This window comes from Dermacentor albipictus, chromosome 1 (genome assembly GCF_038994185.2).
Source record: "Dermacentor albipictus isolate Rhodes 1998 colony chromosome 1, USDA_Dalb.pri_finalv2, whole genome shotgun sequence".
Classification (NCBI taxonomy): Eukaryota; Metazoa; Arthropoda; class Arachnida; order Ixodida; family Ixodidae; genus Dermacentor; species Dermacentor albipictus.
The window spans coordinates 19,510,203-19,534,068 of record NC_091821.1 but is presented as its reverse complement, the minus strand read 5'-3'; the positions used below and the strand labels follow the sequence as shown (position 1 = coordinate 19,534,068).

General features: G+C 43.8%; 2 protein-coding genes across 12 annotated transcripts in view; both read right to left on the bottom strand.

The window, feature by feature from the left end:
* Positions 1 to 23,866, bottom strand: part of LOC135909971 (uncharacterized) — a 250,532-nt gene that overhangs the window by 195,507 nt on the left and 31,159 nt on the right. The gene's annotated exons all lie outside the window — the stretch shown is intronic.
* Positions 6,298 to 23,866, bottom strand: part of LOC135909972 (CCR4-NOT transcription complex subunit 7-like) — a 35,408-nt gene continuing 17,839 nt past the window's right edge. For 4 of the 11 annotated variants that reach the window (XM_065441977.2, XM_065441975.2, XM_065441976.2 and 1 more), the window contains 3 exons: positions 20,424 to 20,493; positions 15,419 to 15,533; positions 6,298 to 7,595 (listed from right to left, as the gene is read on the bottom strand). In XM_065441977.2, the coding sequence (XP_065298049.1) occupies positions 6,574 to 7,595; positions 15,419 to 15,497 (1,101 nt within the window). In that variant the 5' untranslated portion in view covers positions 15,498 to 15,533; positions 20,424 to 20,493 and the 3' untranslated portion in view covers positions 6,298 to 6,573. The remainder of the gene's footprint in view (positions 7,596 to 15,418; positions 15,534 to 20,423; positions 20,494 to 23,866) is intronic. The other 7 variants (XM_065441981.1, XM_065441982.1, XM_065441984.2 and 4 more) reach the window with 3 other exon arrangements.

The window sequence follows — 23,866 nt, the reverse complement described above, 5'->3', positions numbered from 1 at the left end:
TCGCTGTAAAAGGCAGCAAAATGTTGACCGCCGAAGATTGATCTGTCGGCGCTTTAGAAATGTGTGTGAGGAGTGGTGGCGTGGGCGGGGAGAGGGAGGGTATGCCGCTTAGTTTCGGGGGGTGGGTATGTGCCCGGTCTTCGACTTGTTCATTTCATGGCCTTTACGTTTTTAATATCAGCGGCATGCGCTGGTTTGCTGGTTTCGAGCTGATATGCTTCTTAAGTTCGTGTGATATTTTCTTTATTAAATAGACAAAAACATGGAAGCATTGATATCAGTTATTTATGGCACAATTTTTGGGGACACAGGAATATATGCCGTTATTTAAAAAATACATATTTTACTTGTCTTGGCAGTGCGTAGCGTTCAAGAATTCGTTCGCAGCATCTTTGGCAATGGCAATGCAGTATCATGTATTTGATTCCCTCTACAAATTCTAAAGGGAGGAGGCCGAGCTAGGAGGATAAGGATCGAGGAGGCCGAGGATAGATTTATCGGCCGTATAATCTTGTATTTATAGGCATGCCAACTAAACAAGCATGACGTGCAGTGGCGTAGCTAGGTCGTCTGGCACCCGGGGCCCATAGGTCTTCTGTCACCCCCCTCTCCGGGTGTAGCCGGCGGAAAGAGAGGTGCCTTCAGACGTATATGACACCCCCCCCCCTCACTGGCCCCTTGCACCCGGGGCCCACGGCCCCCCGGCCCCCCCTGTTGCTACGCCACTGATGACGTGTCACGCGCGCACAAGCAAGCATGAACACCATCTCAGTGACCGCGGAAAATCGCTGTCGAAAACGCTGGAGTGAGGAAGCGCGGCAGCAGCAGCGAGCGAATTGACCTTCGCGCTGCGCCTCGCACGAACGCGAACTAAACCGCGAAAACACAGCGCACGGGCGGACTCTGTCCCCGTCGCAGATGGCTTTCGAGATGGAGCGTCCCCGGCGAGCACGCGCGGCCACCGGGAGTGGAATGCGCCCCCCTCCCTCACCCCCGGAGCCTTGCGCGCGACGGAAGACAGCGCGCTCCTTCCCCGCTTTTCTCACTTGCGTGCGCGAGATTGAGCCGATCAACCGCTCACCATCACACGTTTTCACTCGCACTTACAGCATATACGGCGCGCGTCGACGATTTTATCGTCCTCGGACTTAATCGGAACCTCACAATGGCGCCGACGGCAGCCTAGAGTGTTCATATAATTGCTATCGCAGTGAAACGTAGACACCCTCTGTTAGGGTGTAAAAATTGACTATCATATATGCAAAGGGGATAGACAAAACCTGCAGCACTGCTCATTTCCAAATAAAGAGAACATATAAATTTCAAAGGAATTCTGTTGGGTGAGCTCTGAAAATCTGTTGCCAACAGTGAGTCTCATCATTAACTGATCAACTGTGTGGAACAGTGAATCGTTTCAGAATTCAGAAAGCCGGGCATGATAACGTACCGCAACTTTTTACCTTTCATCGGGAAGGCTGTCGAGTTGCTCTAGATGCACGTACGCAAAGAGAACACGATAGAAATGGCCATAATAGTTAATTAATGTATTTGATGCAAGGCCTGGCCTGTGGCTTCAGCAGGGAATGGGATTACTGGCCCAAATGAAGGTGGGGGGGAGACAGAGAGAGAGAGAAGCGTGGTTGTCAGGTACGCCAGGGTCCCTAACAAACTGTCACGTGTAGGGTGCCTGAACGCGCACTTCCTGCCCCGCTCGGAGCAGGGGGCGAGGAGGACATCGAGACGCCCTACCACGCACCCTACCCACAGGGAGAGAGCACCGCCTCTCTGGCGCACCTGGATGACTCCAGGCATGCTCAGGCAAAATTAAAACGTACACTGCAATGTCATAATCATCGTAATTTATTAACCCTTAAAGACCCCTTGCGGGGTATTACATAAGGGAGCAAGCAAAGACCTCAGTATGAAACAATGATCACCACTATAAACAAAAAACTGTACATGTATACAAATAGTACACTTACACGCCTGATACGTACCGTTTTCATCATAAGCGTATTCACCGGTGGGAGGAGGCGGAAAGGAACACAAAGTACGGTATTTCCTCGCTCACTTTTGAAAGCGGGCACCGATGGCTGAACGTACACTGGCAAATCCAACAAAACAGCAGCTGAGGCCAAGTTTTCTTTCTGGCACAGCAACGGATGCTGCACGATGTGCCTATGTTCCTTTCGCGCTCGCGACGAATAATGAATTTATAACCACAAATGCACTACTGTGGTAGCTGACAGACCAGGAATTAAGCAAAGGACGTCGGCTTCTGATCCATAAATCAAGGTGAGAGTGCTGGCTTTTCACTTACCCGAGGTATTAGAGCATGCGCAGCATTGCGGCAATGCACAGCGAAGCAACCCCGTTACAATGGTAACTCCAAACACCTCATTTGCGCTTTAGGTGAAGAGAAGAAAGGCACCGCGGCCTCTGTCGAAATTACAAGTTCCTTGACGCCGGCTAACCATCCTTGAAAAGCAGCCTTGCTATCATCAACTTAATGCTGGGGGGACGAGTCCGGATAAATAATAAATTACCAATCCCTAACAATTCACCATGATTGATTGATAATCACTGTAATCATAAACACAATTATCACTGACGCATTTTCAGCCTTTCTTTTGCTGCAATGGTAATCCGCAATTATCACACACACACACACACGCACGCACGCACGCACGCACGCGCACACACACACACACACACGCGCGCGCGCGCACACGCACGCACGCGCGCGCGCACTTTCTCTTACATTATTTCTACATTTCAATTAAAACTAGGAATAATTTCCTCTATGCTTTCCTAGCATGGCTTCATTATCTGTTGTCTTCATATTCTGTGGCTACTAACAAAAATCGGGCCCCTCGGTTCCCTTCCTTGTTCATATAGAGGGTGTCCTAGCTAACTTTAGCCAGAGTTCAAAAACATGTGAATGCTGGCACGTAGCTGGACAGAACCAAGGTACTGTCATTTGCCGTCGCTTGGAGATGCTCAAATTATTTTTTTCATTCTGCCTAATTAGTTAGTTAGCATTAATCAATTGATCGACTTCTCAAGTATTATAATTAGATGAAAAGTTTCAATGAGAAACTTATAGAGCAATATGGAAAACTCCCAATACAGCTTTCCGTCGCTGCATACGTGCTACAGGAAAGGTTTTCCAAGCGCGAAGAAGCCTGCGAATACATGCTAAGTGCCTCGAGCGGTCAGTCGCACGGCAATTTTGCATGCATTTGCAAGCTTCTTTCATGCTAAAAAAAAACACTTCTATGTAACACGCATTTAGCAACAGAAAGCTGTATCGGGAGTTTTACATGTTGCTCTGCAAGCTTCTCATTGATACTTTTCATCTAATAATATTTCAGAAGTTAAGTAATTCAGACTAATTATCTAATTAGGCAAAATGAAAAAATAATTTGGGCGTCTCGAAGCGATGGCAAACAGTACCTTGGTTCTGTCCAGCTACGTGGCATTCACATATTTTTAACTCTGGCTAAAGTTAGCTTGGACACCCTGTACACACGCATGTTTGTGTGAGCATGCATTCAATAATTAGTTGATGTCACCGATTTTCATAGCCCGTAGACGAAATGAAATAAGACATATCTTTTAGCATTTTGTTTAACCACTTCGATGGGTAATCTTCACGCATCCAAACCAGTTCGATGGACCTGTGCTATGATACATACTGCAATACAAACAACGCAAAGACTACGACTACGCAGACAGATATAGCTGTTCTCTCGACATAATGGCCCGGCGACTCCAGTGTGTCATACGGCGAGCACGGCATCCCAGCAAAACTATAGTGAAGGAGGCTCTCCCTTCAGTATCCCGTCATTCCCACAATCTCTCTTACTCCTCATTTTGCCAGGACCAGCCTTGTTAATTTTCCTTATTTCCAAGAGCCATTGAACGTCATACCTTTTTTTAAAACTGCATTGCATCACTAAGTACACATTAGAATAAGTTATAAGTACACACTAACCATGGCCTCCCGCTCTTGCCGGTATAGCTCATCTGGTATACATGGCAATCGAGGCACAAATGACGGCGCATTTCAGCGACGCTTGTCTCCGATTATTAAAAACGGGATTTGAGACAGTGACTATCCTTGTTGACCAAGCTTAATAGCAGTGTAGGGCATTCAAGTTTCTGCGATAATCGCCATTGAGGTTTCTCATTTAAAATTTTCACCAGTTAACATTACAATGAATGGCGTCAGATGGCATGCTGCAATTGCAGTATTTACGGGAAACACGTACTGAAAGCATAAGCTTTTCTTGCTGGAAACTCAGTGCCTAGCACAGGTTTCGAGAAACACGTACTGAAGTACTGCGGTTCCAGTTAACAGTTTTGCATACTGCATTTTTCCCATAGTGAGGAATCATTCACTGGAGTAGCAATGCATTCCACTGCAGAATTTAAGCACTAATTTCTCCAAACTGGCGCTAAGCAGAGTTTCTAGCAAAAGGTTATAATTCCAGTGCTGCAATTGCAACATGCCATGTGAAGCCATTAATTGAAAAGTTATCCTGATATCTGCATTGTCACTTTAAGATCTCATCACGCAGCAATACATCCTGTCACCACGTACCATTCTGTGAGATACTAAACCGATCAAAACAGGAAGCAAGATCACAAGATGCCCCACAATCACAAATGCTTGCACATATTTGCTCTAAATGCTGTACCTAACTTTCATTTTTTGGTTTTGCTCACTGCGTATCATTTTCTCTAGGTTGGCACCCTAGCTTATTTCCATGTATATTGCTCATACTTTTTTTGCAATTTTGTTTATCAGTTGATGTGTATTTGTATTGGAACATATCTGTGCTTTCTCGTTATGCTTGTTATTTGTGTGCAGTTAACATATGATATACGTACAGCTTGTACATACTTCGCACTTGTATTTTCTTGTTTATTTCTGCTTCACTTATTCTTCCTATATTTTTTTTATGCCTATTAGACCAGTATGCTAATACCATGGTTTTGCTTTATTTTGCTGCCATATAGTCATTTTTCTCACCATATAACCTTCACCGGAGGTCCCAATACAGTCTCTGACTATGGGACGACTTCCTTTTGTATTTCATATCTGTCACAACTTGTAACAACACTATGAAGAAAAAAAAGAAAAAGATTGTAAACTTGCAGCTGTTCAAAACAATGACTATATGTGCATAACACCGGTGAAAAACAAAGGAAACGGCGTGAATAAAACAGATAAACCGATTCTATTAAGACAACGAGCAATTTTCCTGGCCTAGTATATCGACCAAGAAATACGGGAGCTGTGCATTTTTTTCCCCCTAAGTTTGATACTTTCCTGGCACGAACGAGAGGTTCGAGCGGATAGTTGTTCGAGTCTGGCAGACTTCAATTATGCAGTTACAAATAAGCCTAAATTCAACATTGAAAGTGTTCATTGTAATAATTTGCTAATTGCGCGCGTGCACACACACACACACACGCACATGCACACACGCACACACACACGGGGATGATTTTAATGGAAACACCTCTCAGTTCCTTGACTGACTACCAAATGCGAAGTATTTCCCTTTGCCTATTGCCATATCAGAACCGAGCTTCACATCAAATTTATTTTTCGTTTCCTGGCGCCCCCCCCCCCCCCTCCTTCCTTTTTTCTTCCCGAGCAAAGTTCCAGTGGCAGCCACACCAGTAAAGTTAGGTACTGTCAAGAGAGACTGCTGCCCCCCGGCTCCCCCCCAGAAATAAAGAAAAAGCACGCAATGCCTCTTTCAATTGCCTGCCATGTATCCATCTACACTTCACAAGTGCTGTTAGCAGGGAAGAGGAGAGCCCTAGCTGTTCAGAGCGTGGTCACGCTTCGCACACATGCTTCGCTTCACATGCTTCATTTGAGGGACGCATGCCGCTTTGCGGGGGACACTTGCTCACGTCGCGTTCACTGTTGTGGAGACCGGCCGATTTGCGAAAACAGGCCTGCGGACTTGCATTCGAATTAGTAGCTGTTTACGGTGCACACTGACCACCGACAAAGCGCAACAAGTAATGGCATCGGGTCATTATCCCGGCCCTGGAGATGTTGGCCCAGCGAAGCACAGGCAATTGGCTAGATGCGATTAGGGGGCTGTGCGCAACCTCATTCTCGGAAAGACTTCAAGAGAAGGTTTGCTGAGAGCGACAACCCTTGAGAGGTTTACTTACATTGACTGGTTTAACGGCAGAGTACTTATCCTCGCACGCACATATGGCACAGCACGAGATTTGCCCGGTTTTCCCACCATAAGAGAGACTTAGTGCAAGAAGAACAACAAATTTTTTTTTCCGGATGAGGGTGGAATATAGAGAAAAGAGATGAGATCACCAGGAAAGTGGTGCAGTGCATAAGACTGGTGTGAAGGCAGACGGAGAACATGTGTGGAGCAACTGTGAGGGCAGAGTTCACGGCAGGAGGGAGCGCGACATTGAGAAACACACACCGGTGGTCCTGATTAGGTATGCAGAGTCAACACAGCACAGCTGGGCTCTTTCGAAGAGGAGCAGGTGCACTGGTGGTAAGCACCACGAAGGCCATCAAGATACAAATTTTGTGAAGGAGGATGCAGGCTGGGCAGTGCAATCGTCATACTCAACAATGTACAAGCTACCACCATTCGAGCTGAATGATGGGCCCAGGCCATAGAGATGCCCGCAGTACTTGGCATCATCAATGGTGTTGTTAAAGAACACTTGTCGCATCTTGAAAAAGGCCGCGGCAGTGAGCAAGCTGTCACTGCCTGCCTGATGCTGCTGTCCAACACGTTCCACGCGAAGTTGGTTGGCTACATCCTGTAAGCCTCCTCGTAGGGTTCTACAGCCCCTCATGAGATACTTGACATCATAGATGGCTGGGAAGAAGATCTGCAGAAGTTCAAAAAACTCAATCTCATCTGCAGGAAGGTGCTTGTAAGTCAACAACTTGAGCAAGTAACCGAAGTCGTACCCACTATGAAAAGTGAGCCACCTGACATTCTCAGAGAAGACCACACCCGAAGTCATGAAAAGTTGTGCGAACTCGTACGGGTCAATGCCATCCTCTTTGTGCTTCATGAACTGTATGCCTGAGTTAGTTAGTAGGTCGATTGAGTCTTGTGCATACATGTCTTCCATAAGATTGAACTTAAAGTTGAACTGCCAGGTGCAGCAGTTTGGGGCTGTATTGCCAGCTTCATCGAGAAAGGTGAGACCAAGCTGGATGATCTTGAGCAGGTCTACATTGCATCGAAGAAGTTGATACTGGTAATCTGCTGCACTGCGGAACTCCCCAATAGGGCGTGCCACCACCCCTGGAAACTCTGTGTCCATGGCAATGTAGTTGTACCGCTGGACCATGTGCCTGATGGTGTGGAAAGCATCCTCCAGGTTAGAGGCCCACACGTCTTGGATGACAATGGACCGGCTGCAGGTCACCGGTTCACTTCTGCCTCTGCCAACACCACTGCCAGCAGAGTTGGCTCTGGGGGTGCTGAACGCAGTGTAGGGGGCAGGCATCCTCACCAAGTGGCCAGGGCTGCGGCCTCCACCTTCAGAAGTGCGATGGCCACTCCCATGCATTGCTTGGTGGGAAAAGTAATTGCATTGAGCATAACGGAACTTTTGTAGAGCAAGCATCTTTCACTGTATTTGTCCCAGCAAATGCAACAAAGCTTTGTACGAGCTAACTCGGACAAAGCTTCCTAAAGGGACTGACGAGTGTAGAGAATGGGCAATGAAAGTATGGTCCGTTTAGAAAGATTCATTTTGATGGAAATAAGCATGATAAACAAGAATTTGAGAGAACACTCTGCGGCATAGCACAATGCCTCACATTAATCTGTGTACCTTTGTCAGTCAATTGCATGCTGCTTTTAATTACAAAAATTATTTGCCACAATTAACACTCCTCCAATGTTATTTTGAGGCAACAATTTGAGACAACACTGTGACATAACAAGGCCTCACAATAACCTGCAGGCCTTAGTCACTCTGTTTTTAATACAAAATTGTTTGCTACAATTAACACTCCTCCAATGTTATTGCAAACTATGCACATATATAACCTTTGTTAAAAGGTGGCAATGATTTCACTCTACATATTGTCACACCATGAGCCATGTAGTAAACGTGGCCCAGTACTCATAGATGACCTGCCATTTATGATTATACCTTCCCTATATCATTTCTCTCCTTTACTCCATATGCTCCTGGCATTGTGCAAATGCCCAACATTACACTAACTTTAAACATTTTTGAAAAGCCTACATATAGTTTTGCTTCTTATATGATGCTCGTTTGGTCACCTTTGTGGTGACCAAACTTTTCAGTGTGTATTCCTCCTTAATAAAGAAATGCACTATTAGGCAGGACAAAAATAACCAGTACAGAAGTGAATAAATGTGCCTTGTATTTAGAACTGTGAACAAGATAATTAAATTTCAAGCTTTCATGTTAGGGCCATGATATTCAGCTGACGTGTTTTCTTTTAACTGTACGGTCAGCATTAAATGACATTAGTAAAAAGAAAATGAGTACCAATGCTCTTCAAGCAACTTTTAACCACAACTGTGCCCTCTACCTGACAGCCATGGAACACACGAAGTGCCCTGCTACACCTAGTAGAATTTTGAAACGTTGCAGAACTACAGCCCAATTTCCAGCAAAGATGATAGTGTAAGTAGCCAGTCAAGCAGTTATTTCATGGCACTTTCAAACCTCGAAATGATTTAGGCAAGCAATGAACAAAATTTTGGTGCTTTCCAACAACACATCTAACAACCCTCAACTTGTAGCTTTTACCATACATCACCTCCCACATTTCCTCCAATTTTCAGCATGCTGCAAATACTGGATTTTTGTATAGTTGTGGACCAATGTATATGTGGGACCTTTGGCGTTTATGAGCAGATCTAGTCGCAGCAGCTTCGTTGTAGTATTTCAGCTTGAGTGCACTTGTCGAAGAGGATTTCGATCGGTAAGCTGCAGGAGTACGGCTGTTTTTGTCAGTGCTCACTCGACGAGTCCACTAAAAGTGACCACATGAATATATGCCACTTTGTCATATTTGAACACTACTGTGTTGTGTGCAAAATGGGAGCTTAATTAGCGTTTTTTTTCTGAATTAGGTCTGTTTGATTTTCCTCCACTCATTAACGTGGACTTGCATTCAACAGCCGTGGCCTGGAACCAGCATCCATTTTACTGAGGCACTACTGGAAATAACAGGTTATTGTAGCAGCCTGTTGCCTAATAGATATGGTTAATAAAGCCATAATAACATTGTTTCCCACAAGTTGATTTTACTGCTGCTAAAACCGCACGTTTCCATTTTCTCAGTTTTTGTGAGCTGCCATACTATAAGTGTTACTGTCATCACTACCAAGTGCCAAGTGTTGCCAGGTGTAGTCAACACTAATTTCAATGGGTCTTTCCGAATGGGCTGAAGTTTCTGCACTGGTTCAGGGAGTGCAGTGCTCTCATCTGATTTTACAGTGGTTTCACAGATTGAAGTGGCACAGGTGCCGCGCGACCTCTCTGGAAAAGACAACACGGTGCTGCGCATGTTCATCAAGGGTGATTCGCATTCATGAGTAGGTTTGTGAAAGATGCTTTTATCTTTTGGAGCAGACGACGCAGCTCGTTTATCACTGCAATTTTCAGTATTTGAACGCATCACGAGGCATGCAGGTGCCACAGTGCACTCGCAGGTGAGTGAGTGTGGCATCGCGCAAGGCAGTGTCAGGAACCAGTACAGGAAGTGCAGCCAAATGAAGAACTAATGATTCTGCCAACTGAGCATTGCTTAAACATCCTTCATGTGAATTCTGAAGCAACTGCTTTAGGTATGTATAATAAACACGTGGGGCAGGTTTCTATTGTACAGCAAATAACAGCAGTCACTAAAAATATGTCCCTTAATGGAATAATTTAGAACACTTTAAGAGCCTGCCTGGAGGGGCCACACAAGTACACCTTGATTTAGATAGTGCACAATGATTAAGCAGGCTTACATAAGGAAGCTTTCATGGTTTATCGGATGAGAGAGACCTGTCACATCATCCAATAAAACAAGCAGAATTGAATTTGCCTAAATTAAGAAAGCCAAGATAACCTTTATACTGATTACAATTAGCAATTATAATCGGGCATGCCACATCACAGGTGCCTAGCATATGTTTACAATCATGGCACCAATTCTGAGTGACATGTATGCCATATTTCTCTCAATGTTCTGCTGTCAGTAAAAGTGGCTCACCAAACATTTTAACAAAGCACATTTAGTGCTGGTTTCACAGAAAAAAAGCATTTATGAAATGCAGTTCTTGTTCTGATATGCGAGGGGGGAACCAAAAATAACCGGAATCGTACACCTGCACATTGTCTACTTGTAGTACGAGGTTTCACTGCGAGGGGGCTATGGGAGGACCTCTCCCGCGTCAGTATGCCAAGTGGCGTCAACCGGCGACACATCTGGTTTCTCTGGCAGTTGTGTGTGCGTCTGTAGCGCACTCGTGACATGAAGAAATAGCAGATACTCACAAACAATGTGCGTCCTTCATGTGCGTGAACCGAGGACAACAATGCCAAAATCCGTTATCTCATCAGAAAAGATCGACACAGAACAATCGACCAACTCAAAGACTTACCCAGGCTATCCTGGAGCTCCATCCAGCGCATTTTGCATGACGATTTGGGAATGTGACAAGTGGCTGCCAAGTTTGTACCTAGACTTCTCACCAAAGAGCAAAGGGAGCGTAACGTGGAAGCCTGTCATGCAATTTGTCATACAGCCGATTTAGAGTTTTTCAACATAATTATCACAGGCGACAACTCATGGTGCTATGGATACAATCCCGAAGGTAAACAACAGACAAGCCAATGGAAGTCACCTGGCTTGCCTTGTCCAAAAAAAAAAAAAGCTCAGCAGGTTAAATTGAATTTGAAGACAATGCTGACCCTTTTTTTTTAAACATCGAAGGAATTGTACACTCAGAATTCATTCCTCAAAACCGAACCGTCAACCAACAATTCTATATGGATACATTGAAATGGCTGTGCAGAAAAGTGTGGCACGAAAACGTACAGCCTTGTGGAATTCCGACGAGTGGTTCCTGCTGGCATCATGACAATGCTCCTGTATACAGGGGTCTCAGTGTTCGCCAGTTTTGGCCTCCATGCAGACAACTACCTTGAACCATGCACCCTATTTACTAGATTTGGCTCCTGCAAACTTCCTTCCTGTTTGGTCACATGGAAAGAGACATGGAAGGTAAGCGTACTGCCAATGTCGACGAAGTCAAACGCCATGAAATGACGGCACTAGCAGGCATAAAAGAAGAAGAACTTGCAAGGTGCTACCAATAAAGGAATCAACATTTGGACAAGTGCATTAGTACTAATGGAGAGTACCTTGAGAGTGATTATCATTGCATTTGAAAAAAAAAATTGCATTCAATAAAAAAATAATGTTCATGGTTTTTATCAGGAAATTCCAGTTATTTTGGGTCCCCCCTCGTACGGTGGCCAGGAATATGTCCCTTTGCTCTTCGAAGTGCTGAATAGATTCCACTTAAGTGACTCAATGTAACTTGAGACTGGAATCTGTATTTGTGGCTTGGCTGTGCTACTGTAGAAGCACTAGAAAGGCATACTGTATTATGCTTTCTCTGTATTTCCTTAATGGGCAGAAGCAAAGTGGCTACTCTCTACATTTCAGCTGCAGAAGTCAAGACCACCAGCAGTGCAAAGAGAAGCAAGAAATGAAGTAACATGTTCAGAAACAGAAGGTAGTCAGCATAAAAAAGGAAGCCGGCTAGAAGCATGTGCACCCACTGGTAAGTAAACCTGATTTAATGTGACAAGTCAAATTTATCATTGTTCAATGAACATAAACAGAATGTATCGAGAGTTTTTGAGACATGCAGCTAATTGAATGGCTGCGTGTCTCGCTGAAGCCCATTTTCAGTGACTTTCTGAAATTAATGAACAAAGTGTTCCTAGATGAAATTTCAGGTATTCATGTTTTCTGAACTTACACAAACAACATTCAAACCCAGGATTCAGGGTTCCTGCATTTTTTGCAGCCTTAACTTTTTCACTTTTTTTTTAATTGCTACTAAAAAATGAACATGATGTCTAAGTGAATAGAACCAGATAAACTGCTGCTTGTAGGTGAGCATCCTAGTGATAACTATCTTTTTTCGTTATGATCTGAGCAATACTAATACCTTATAGAATGGCCAAAAAAGTGAATTAGAAGCAGTCCATTTGCTTGCTTCTCTATTTTCTAACTAGATAGGTTTCACATGCAGCTATTTCGGTCAATAAACTAAGACATGCTGCTTCTTTATGTCACAACGAAGAGTCAGATGCAATGTGCAAATTGAAAAGTTTTGAAAAAATACCCAAGGCATATAGAACAATTCTGCTTCTAGTGCTAGTTTCAAAATTCATTACGATATAACTAATAAAATTCGGACCCTCGGTTAACCCCCTTTCTTCTCGTTTGGTACATAAAGAGGGTGTCGAATCCAGCAACACTGATGCCTTCAGGTGGCATGTGTGGGTTTATTGACCGGTGGCCTTCGCCCAAAAAGGTCACGTTCTCGTGACACCTGTGGCAGAAAGGATGTTCCATGTCTGCCACCAAGGTCTGCGAGTGGTGGCACTGGCTAACACCCCCAGGGTTCTACTAGGAAACATAAACACCATAGAGTTTCTAAATAAATACTCTAGAGGGAAATGTGGCGCTAGTGTCTATGGGGGTTCTCCTGAGCATTGCCTCAACCTACATGGGACTGATGGGAAGTACAGGCTTCAGATTGACTTCGATCTTTAGACTAGCGGCATTTGCTTGCGACGCTGTAAACAAAGCTATACTCAAATATTATCGAGTAAAATCTGATTTTATTTCTGTAGTGTCTTATACAATGCGCAACACATTACATAAACATTGTATGACTGAGATTGAAGCACGGTTTACTATGGTTTATCACCCGGACACACCAGGGTATGCATTCTTGTTCAATTCTGTTCCCGATTTAACGCCAGAGAGTATTTATTTATTTATTTTTACAACAGCAATAACAACCGTGCATGTACTTATATAAAAATACTCATCGAGTACTAATAGAAATAAAAATTTTGTATTGTGAGAAGTATTGCGCCCTTGAGAGGAATGCTACAAGTGTCGTCTGCTACGACGTCTGCTTGCTGCGAATGCAAGACTTTTCTCGCAGACAGGCACTTGCGAACTCTCTCGCTCTTTCGAAAGGCTGTGTTGGCAGTCACGACTGCTGAACGTCTTCGAGTACCTTTAAGCACATCTGCTGCACTGCTAGCAGGGATGCTTGAGGCCTCCTACGAGTATGCTTCATTTTTTTTTATGTTGACATACCGCTTCCGAAGCGTTATGGCATGGCTTTGCAATTACCCATTTTTCGACGCTAGACTACAGCCAGGAAGCACCAACCTTTCCTACCACAAGTAATTTTGTGTTCTTAAAGGCGTAAAACACGCATTTCAATGAGCATGTGAACAAGCAATGCATAATGAGGCCCTCAAAAAAATTTGATTAATTGTCAAGCCACTAGAAGTAGAACTGTCTATGTCTTGTATCAGTAGTGCCTTCTTTTTCCCATTCTGAAGTTTCATAAAGCATGTAACACTACAGCTCCAACCTAACACACTTAACAAACCGAGGTTCAAACAGTCAAAACACGTTCTTTCAACGTTTACGATGCCGTTGCTTTCTCGTCAGGGCTTCGACACCACACCGCGACACAAACATTGTCCCAGCTGCTAGCATAGCGCGCTATCGCCCCTTCGAGCAACAGAACAAAGGCAGAAAGCTTTCCGTTGCACTGCCCCACTGCAGGTGATAGCAATTGCACTTGGATCGAAACCAAAACTGCCAAAAAATATTCAGACTAGCTTGCCAGTCAACAGAATGCCAATCCGTAGCCTGTACTTCCCATCATTCCCATAATGGTTGAACGATCGCAGCGCTAGATTTTTTTCTAGTTATACTAATATGAAACATGTTTTTGCGTAATAATAAAACCAAAACAGCTTTTCACGTGCTGTTTTATAGAAAATGAATCATTGTGACAGACGGAAGGTGCTTGCCATAGAGCTTCCTACAAAAATGACTTTCTGTAGAAAACTCTATGGTGCTTGCCAAGCGCGTCTTCACGGTGTCCTGTCTCTCCAAGAACGATGCCAATCCGAAGTCACAATATACCGGCATTCCCATGCATACCACAGCGCAGCAGCACCAGATTTCCCTCTAGGTAATGCAGTGAGAAACTCTATGCCGCTGCTACAATGAGAAAGCGAGTAACGCGGCGGGCATCTAGTAAAAGAGGCATTGGTCGTAGTTTGACGGCAGAGTCGAGGGGACAAGAACGCCGGAACGCTGCGTGCCTATGCTCTTGCGCTTACCATCGCTCATAACACCGCGTTGGCAGTGTGTATTCAGAACTGTATGGTTGCCCTCCATGATCGCGTCGATAGCGGCTGCGGTTTCGTCCACAGCGGTTTTAGCAAACATTAGTTTTGGTTTGGCTCGGTGTAATGGCTGCGTGCGCAATGTCACAAACACGGTGGAAGCTGTAGAAAACGAAGAGCACTGGCTACATTGCGATGGACGGCCGATCTGTTGGCGACCAGCTCACTGGCGAAAAAATCGGGAAGAGCACGCGCCAGCGAAAAGCGCCTTACTTATGAAGACGCGCGCCGCGGCCGCACTGCAAAGTCGTGAGGCCTTCGTCGCTCCGATCGAGCGCTAATGATTGACGAGATGACGAGAATTACAGCTTCCGCGCTGCTTTTATGCAAAATAGAAAGGATTTCCTAATTCAGTAAATAAAAGCGTGTTGACGTAGTAAGCATTTCTTGCTTTCCTAATACCTCGATAATTCGGCATTCGGTTAATTCACACTTTTCGGTCCCTTGAAATCCGAATTAATGAGGTTTTACTGTAATGCAAAAAACGTGAGAAAAATAAAGGAAACTGAGTACTTTCGATTCTTCTACATGGAACTACATACAAGTGATGTCTCTAGCTCATTTAGAGCACACAAGTGCTTATTGCAATGAGCTGTGCTGCGAAGTAGTTGCCAAGGAAAGTACTAGGTTCCACAATTTTTTTTCCTTTGATCATCAGATACTTTTACCACAAATCCTTAAAATTCCTCTGTGCCCCATTCTGTGTTAGTGTCATCATGTGCCTGCAAGTACACATGATGGCGGAGAACTGAAGGATGTTAAGCGAGAACCTTGGTAAAAACTTAAGCACATACCAAGCTTGAAGACAAAAATGATGCAAAAGTCACGTGTTTAGCTGTTGAAAGTGAGATTGTTGGCAGTGTGACACGTGAAGGCAATGGAAAGGAGGCAAAACCTGTAGGGCGCCTCTTCCTTCTCGGCCCTTGCACGCGACCACCATCCCACGAACCACGCCAGAACAGCTCGTCTCGCATCTCTGCTGCTCACTGTATCGGCATTAAAGGAGCCTCCTGCGACGCAGATCATGCAGGTAGCCAACCTTAAGTTGCCTTTTGTACCAAACAGAATCTGTTATGGTATTAGTTCCCTCGGTGATGCAGACGTTTCATTGCTTTCAGAGTGGTAGAAACTCTGAAACTCCACATGCTTCTTTCGTAAAAGGACACCTTATGAGAGTTGGAAAACACACTTTTGAATTGAACAGCTAAGTTAGTCTCAAAACGCTCGACTTCATGCCAGACATTATGACGTCATGACTTAGAACTTAGTTTTCCAATGCCTAGTAATACGCCTAGGTTTGACAATCTTGCTCATTAATTTTTTTTTAAATGAAAAGCAAGAATGCGGCTCATTGTTGCTCTGGCTGCACTCTCGTGTCGCTGCCGCAGCACAGTAAAGTCCACTTCTAGGGACCATTATTGCAGGAATGGAGAATGCCAACGTATATGGCATAAGGTATCTACCTCCTGGATACTGAAATCAAAACTGGTTTGCACTATTATAGTTATTTAAGGTGCACTGTATCGTACCAGTACTTTTTTCAGGGTCTGGAGGGTTTGGAGCTTCGTTTAATGAAGAAAAAAAAAGGTCAAGAATGTCATGCCAGCACTCCTTTAACCTGCTGTTTAACGTATTCTACGCTGACCACACAAAAATACACAGTGGCAGTTTTTGTCAGCAGAGGCAAGGTGAAAATGAGTCTTAAAATTTAATGCTGGTCTATGTCCTCATACTCCCGTAGCACTTCTGCACCAAAGGCAACTTCAAAATGACACTTAATGTTAGCATGACCTGACAAAGCCTAACCTATCACATCTGGCACCTCAAAATGCTGATTTAAGCACACGAAGCTTAACACAAATGTCATGGCAACATTTCTGCGATGCTGGAGCGAAATTTAAGTTGTGGATTGCTTACAAAACCAGTTAGTACTAAATACTATACTAATTCATTTATAACTCAAGTAACAGTTATTCTGCGAATAGACCCTTTTTTGTAATTGTAAAGCTAGCTTTGCTGCGAGGCAGCTCACCCCACTAATGGTGACAGTCATTTTACAGTGCAGCTCTCAGGAGCCCGTTCCTGTGGTGAGCGTCGGTGTAACTGAGCGAACAAGCACAGCGAATCATGAAAGAGCAACTGCCGAGTGCAGTGGGGGATAAAGACACGAGGAGGAAAGTGGAGGAGGAGGGTACGGCGAAAGCATGAGAAGAAATGAGTAGTGCAGCAATGATGGCTATGAGATAGTGCCAGATTCATGCTCGTCATCTGGGAGCTGCTGTAGCTGCTGTGAATCGTGCCCACGCATCACCCCCGCCCTACCTTTCGCAATTCTCAGATTAGCGAGGCAGTCATGCCACACTTTGCTATGTTTGCAACATGCCGCAAGAGAAAGATGTTTTGCACCAGCCAATATATCGCAAAATGAAAACAAATATAAAGCTGCGTTCAAATTTCGCATTAGTGAGTTTCGTAATCGGCGTTTTTTTTTTTTTTTTCAAGCAGCATGTATTGCTTGTATCATATGAAAAATGTAGCTTTCATGATGAGACCATGCAGACAAGACAGACCCCAAAATATGCAGCTAGCACTTCATTTTCATTTTAATGATGAACGGTGCAGCCATTAGTTGGGCAAACGTTACCGGAAAGAAGTGCACATACAACCAGGAAAATGGTCTCTTGGAAGCAACTACAGTGACAAAGAGCAGGGCCTGCTGTCATACAGTATGTTTCAGCATTAACAATATTAGTGAATTAGATATACACTGAAAAGAAAAAGAAGTTAACGGTAAGCCCGATGCAAAAATAAAGGTTATCTACCAAACAGGCAGCGAAAATATTCACACGAAAAAAAATTTTTTTTTGCAGGTGCATATACAAGCGAGAAAAAGAATGTTGAATGTAAATATAGATCGGCCTTCCATGCAAGTTAAAGCATCACCTTTAGCCAGAACAGTTTTGGTAAGGAAGAAAAACGTGCTTCCCGTCGTGAAAATATAGCACAATATCTTGATAGCCAAGATCTTTCATTAGTAAATGCGAATTCTAGCAATGCAGCTTGGTCAATTCGGTTGGATTTTTCTACAGAGCACGCTGACGTCGCCTCTTCACACCACTCTATCAGCACTATGGCTGGGTAGTGGTGCCCTCTTAATGTGAACCTCAGACTTTATATGTCTGGCAGAGCAGGACATCCAAGGTCACCGGGGCAGCATTTAGAGTGTACAACATAAACCGTTCCATTTGTTGCTGGTGACTGGAATTGCAGAAGGACTGCATAGAACTGTCACTCACGATTTTTTTTTTTTTTTGCAATAAGTTGGTCTCTGGGCATAAAACAAAAAATGCAAGGTTTCTGCAAATGTAGCCAACACTTTAAGATGGCGCTCATTGTTAAGATTTAGTGGTGCTTAAAGTCAATAAGCAAATTGCTGAATGAAAGACTGCATCCCTCTCTTGCCAATTCATGCTATTGGGGAAAACTGTTCCAGGTGTACGATTCATGTGTAAGTGCACAAGAAAAATCAAAGCACTGTGGCGCAGCTTCTTGTTGGCAAGTTAGTGCTTAGATGCCATATGCTATATCGGTAGGTGGCATGAAGAAAGCGGACAAGGGCAAGAACAAAAACAGATGCAAACAAATGCCACCAGCAAATGAAGTTTATGTTGAGCAGAAAAAAAAAAGGATAAATTGTAGGAGTGGGGACACCATCTTGTATAAACAGCGTTTCTCTAATCAAAAACTTCAATTGGTAGTGGCGTGTTCTTGCCCATTTTATTTGCACCAACTATACCACGGCCCTCTTATGCCTGCATGCCTATGTAATATCTGCCCTCTGTAAGTGGCCTGAAGGCCACATAGAGACCGCAGTGCACTCCTATAAAGAATGCTGACAGAGCGGTGTGAAGAGGTATGACCAATTTGTGCTGTTGAAAAATGCAGTAAAACTGGCTAAAAAGCATGTTGAAAAGCAAAAGCAACCTCATTGTCTGTGGCTTACTTGTGTACACCAATTATAAACAGGAGATAATAGTATGTCAGTGGGAGCCAACTTCATATTCACGGTGGGTGGCACCAATCCTGTTTAACGCTAGTGCACTTTTTTCTCATTTAGAAATTCTGGGTAAGAGGGATGGTTTAGACATTTTGCAGCACAAATTCATCACTTTACCTTGATTTGTTGTGGGCCTTAAGTATCCCTTAAAACAGCAAAACATTCCCGAGCAAGTGAAATGTTGCTCACCATTATTTTAATTTTCTTCACTAAAGGGGCTGCGACTGAAATTTTTTAGAAGCCCATTATTATGCGCTCTTTTCTTATATATTACGCCATTTGCCGAGAATTTCTTTAAAAGGGCCTCTCACCAGGTGTGGTCATTTGGAGCTTACAAGCGCAAAGCATACAATGTGCGCTAACGATCGTGTTTGCGAAGAATTACATCGCTACGTGCCGCGGAAAGGTCTGAAATTTCAATCCGAACGCACTCCAAGCCGGACGGTGACGTACCGCGTCCCTGCGCCTACATACTCGTGTCCGCAGTGTCACTTGTGGTGACACGCGACTTCCGAGAATTATTCAAGGCAACATCTGTCATCTGTGCGATCTGTTGCTTAAATTGACGAATTGAAGTTTAGAGAAATAATAAAACACACAAACAGAATGTCTGCATGTTTTTTGTTTTACTTCGCATCGAAGCAAGAGATGTACTTCCGCTTCGTCTACTTGTTCCCACGGTCACGTAGTAACGTGTGCAGGTTCCGAAACTGTGCCATTTTCTACCATGCTCCGCTGCGTGATCAGCTCTGTGATCAGCTTGTTTTGCCTCAGTATTCGTGTAGCACTGAATTATACCGCTAGTCATGCATCCTTGTACACAGCGCACGAAATCATATACTGCGCGAAACGAGACAATCGCAACAGCTTGCGCGCAATGCCGTCAGTAGAAGTGCGCAGCGCTGAAAGAAAAAAAAAAGCGAGGAGTAAAAAAATGAAGGCGGCACCCGTGACTATGCGTCACACTATCCTCGAGGTCCGGTATGGGAGAACGCAGGGAAGAAATTTCGCTTGCAGAGGCTAGGCGGCGCGAGTGGAGAGCGTGCCTCACTTGGCAGTGGAGCACGCCTGCTGAAATCATGGGTTCGTGCCACTGAAATATTTCTATCTCGGCTATTAATGAGCAGATTTGAAAAATTTTTGCGGCAGAACGCTCCCTAGATGACACGTCACAACTTCCAGGGTATAACCAAAATTTGCTTTTGGGGCCATTTAAGCTGATGACTCATTTCATGGTGGCGTTGTGCACTAGAGCGGGCCCCATCACTGAGGCAGCGAAGTTTACCTTTGGCAAAGCAAAAATTAGATGAGCTATGCAAATTGCTCTGCATTTGCATAATGAAATGTGAAGATGCAACCAGAGTTGTTTAATACTGATGCAACATTGAGCACATTGAAGAACATGACATCTTGGCATTAACCCACAGGTATTGCCAGTGTGAGGCCATCAACAGCAACTTTATCCTAAGGCCGAACGACTAATCTGCACCAAGAAGGTTAACAAGTTCAATTAAACTAATAATCTAATTTAAGTTTTCATTGAAGGCTATTGATTCCTTTTTGCTTGTTTAGCTTTGTTGATGCTTTTTGCATTGCAAAAATGTAGTAAGAAGGGAATTGTTGCATTACACTCAAAGTACTGTTTCAAATGAAATGCAAGATGATTTTCATTATGACAATTTTACAAAAAACTCGCACTACTATTTTTGCAAATACGGTTGACCATCTACCATCTCTTTAATATCTTCAATCACAATTTGTGAGGAAAGCCCGCTTTCAACAAGCTGACCACGTGGAGAATAGATTCAGTCAATTGTAGGTGTTAAGTCAGCTGTTTCCTTACCTCTTAGCTCACTTAATCAGCATGATCTCCACACATATTTAATTTCATGCACCTCTCGCTGTGTAGAAATCTGCAAAGCACAAACAATGCAGCAATTACCTCTTTCATGTTACCTAAGTGTACCGCAACATATAGTATGCCATGTCCATAGGACTTGTTTATGAAATGGCAAAAAGTTCCTACTGAATACTCATTAGGTCAACACATACCAAAAGTTATCAAAAACAAACATGAGAAAAAAACAGCACACTGGCAGCACTGGTTACAAATGTGCCTGCTCAAGACAATCATGCCCTTTGCTGGATAAGGCGACACCTGACAAAGATCATCGAAGTGCCTCGTCTAGTGTTACTAGTATTTCATACACAATTTTTCTGTTCCCACGCTTCAATTTCAAGCTATCAAATAGAGATGTAGAGATGCATTTGCACCAGCTTTTCCCCAAACAGCCACTGACAGAACCACAGGTGTGTTGGTGTTTTCTTAGCCACTTGTTGAATTGATAACCTTGATTGTGCTGTGGCCAGCACAATCACCTGGCCCAAGAAAGGTTCAACAGCCCACCCTCCAAATCTTCCATGTATGCTCAACACAAGCATATGTGCAAGTGCTATTCAGAACTTTTCATAGTCTCCTCAGCGTAGAGCATGGTATTAAACCTAGACATGCTCACTACCAATGTCCATATTCTTCAGAATTTTTCCTGACTGTATAGCAGTGATGCTGGGACAAAGACCATCACTGAACTTACAAATAATCTTTATTTCCTGTATGTGCACAATTTTACAGAGATGTATCACACAAGTTCATCTTACCTAAAGCCCAAACATGAAACGGGAATCACAACAGTAACATCACATTGTTAGATACAAGACAAACCAAAGCAGGCAAAAAAGTGAATAACTACTGATCCGCACACACACACACACACACACAAAAAGAAAGATAAATGGATAACCATATTTACTACAACAACAACAATAATAATAATAAAGAAAGGAAGGCAAGGGAACACAAAATGCCAAGAGATCACAATTCATTAAAGAAAGTTTTTTCATCTCACATGAGCAGCCAAATGCATACTAACACTGCCATTGCGTAACCTCAAGTGCTGTGCTGTGTGCACGATTTTGCAACTTGTTTGAAAGCTGTTCTTGCCAATTAAACTGGTTTGGCCAAACTGGGGATGGCTTGCACACTCATATTGCAACTGATTGCTAAAAACCCAAGTCGGCCATTTCTAACATCATGCTCCCACAACCTCTAATTCAGGCATCTGCCTGTTCACTTGACATACTTTTTTGCCACAGGTCTGTGGCATAACATAAGTGACAGTTCTCCTACATGCAATGAACTTATTCCTTCGATTCCAGTAATTGAACAGGCACGCTTTCTTGAGCGAGGTGCTGTAGCTGGATTTCTTAACATAAACGAACTTCCCAGGTACAGAGAATACGACAAGGACGCATGCACGTTCCCCTATTAGTTTAAGCCCATGCGAAAGGCAATGTATATACAGAATTATAGCCACTTCTTTTCTTTGCCAGTCTTCAATGAGACCTTGTTATCCTTATTTTGTTCCAACAAGCTTTAAGAAGGCATTCAATGAGTGATGTACGTGATAACACATATTGCAGAAAGCCAATGTTCTAGAGGTAACTTGTACTGTGGCACTATAAGTCATGCGGTAGTAATAGACTTAAAGAATTGGTAAGCAAGCAGATGTCCGTGCTATATCCTCTGTACCCGAGAAGTTAATGCACCTATGCCAATCCAGCTACAAAGCCCGAAAAAAAAAAAAAAAAAACTTCCCACGTCAATCGCAGGAGTAAGTTCATTTTAAGTAGAAATACTGTCACTTAATATATTATCCTGCGGACCTGTTGCAAAAATCACATTGGGCAGACAGGGAGATGGCTGAATGACAGGCTCCAGGAGCATAAACTGAAAAAATAGTTCAAGCTTTTATCAATCCATGCTCTGGCGGTGTGCCCGGTCACGCTCTATCATCGCTAACAGCTCGGCCAGATGGGAGGCGGTTCTCCGCAGCCCTCTTTTGGCTGACCAACTCTGGGCTGTCCAGCAGGCCCACGATGCGGCCGAGAGGCTCGGCCTTCCGGTTCCCACGTGGGAGCGGCCCGCTTCGTGAAGGCTCACGATCTGCAGGACTTCATTAAAGTTATACCATACCATACCACACCATTGCAATGACAGTGGATGCCTACCCCAGTCTGATCAAGCCAGTGCTATCAGCAGGATCAACAATTTAACTTGGGAAATCATGGAGACAACCCAGATCACGAGGTTAGGACGATGGCTGTGATGGCATGCCTTTACCACTCTTGTTTGTCTAGAACCATTTCACCTTTGTCGCAAGAGTTGTTGGTTATCTCCTGGCAATTACATTCCCTTTAATTTTTTTTCACTGACACGGAGTTTCTGCTGTTCTTTAAGCCTGCTTCAATTCATTGCGTGCTTGGTGCCCAGCGATGTCATGCTAGATGCCCGATTGTGGGCTTTAACATACTGAAATTGCACAGTAGGTGACAAAGGATGGTATAGTGGGGGGCCTTCAATTATTTTTGACCACCTGGGGTTCTTTAACGTGTACCCAAAATACTGTTTACGAGTGTTTCACCATTGTACTCTATTGTAATGCGGCTGCCACAGGCAAAATTAAACCCATGACCTTGTGCTTAGCAGTGCAATGCGCCACATCTATTGAGTTACCATGGCGGGTGCTACGCAATTCCAATTTTCTGCTAGGATCTTAGGCGAGATCAACTTGAGGCACATGTCTGTTTAAATTGTGCACACAGTGGAATCTCGTAGATATGATTCTGTATAATGTTTTTTTGGATAATACGTTTCTTTTCCGTTTCCCGGGCAATGTCCCATATAGGAGCAATGTATTTTCATACGGTTATTGTGATCGCATTTCCACCTCAATTTGGATAATACGACTGTAGAAGTGGGCTTTTACTCGCATTTCAAAAACTCGTAGCTTTATATACCAGTGTGCTAGCTTAAATAACATTCCAACGACCCATGAACATGTTGAGCCCCAGCTACACTGGAGGAGAAACACGCATGGCATGCCGGCGGTGGTAGAACGCTGCTCAATTGAATGAGGACATGGCAGTTTCCTTTCTTTAACTTCCAGAATAACTTTTTTATGGGCATTGAAAAGAAGAACACCGAGTGTGAACTGTCGAGTATATTAATGCTGCTTAATAAAGGTGTGTTGACTGCAGTTTGTGTGGCATCTGTTATGCATAAAGTGTTAATATATGGAGCAGCATCACTCAATACCACACAGACTTGTGCTATTGAGCCTGTCATCGAGTACACCTATTTTCATAATTTTTGGAGCTTGCTATGCATAATACATTGCAGAAGGGTTGAAATCTGGGCCAGTTGGTACATACTTGAACTTGTCGTGA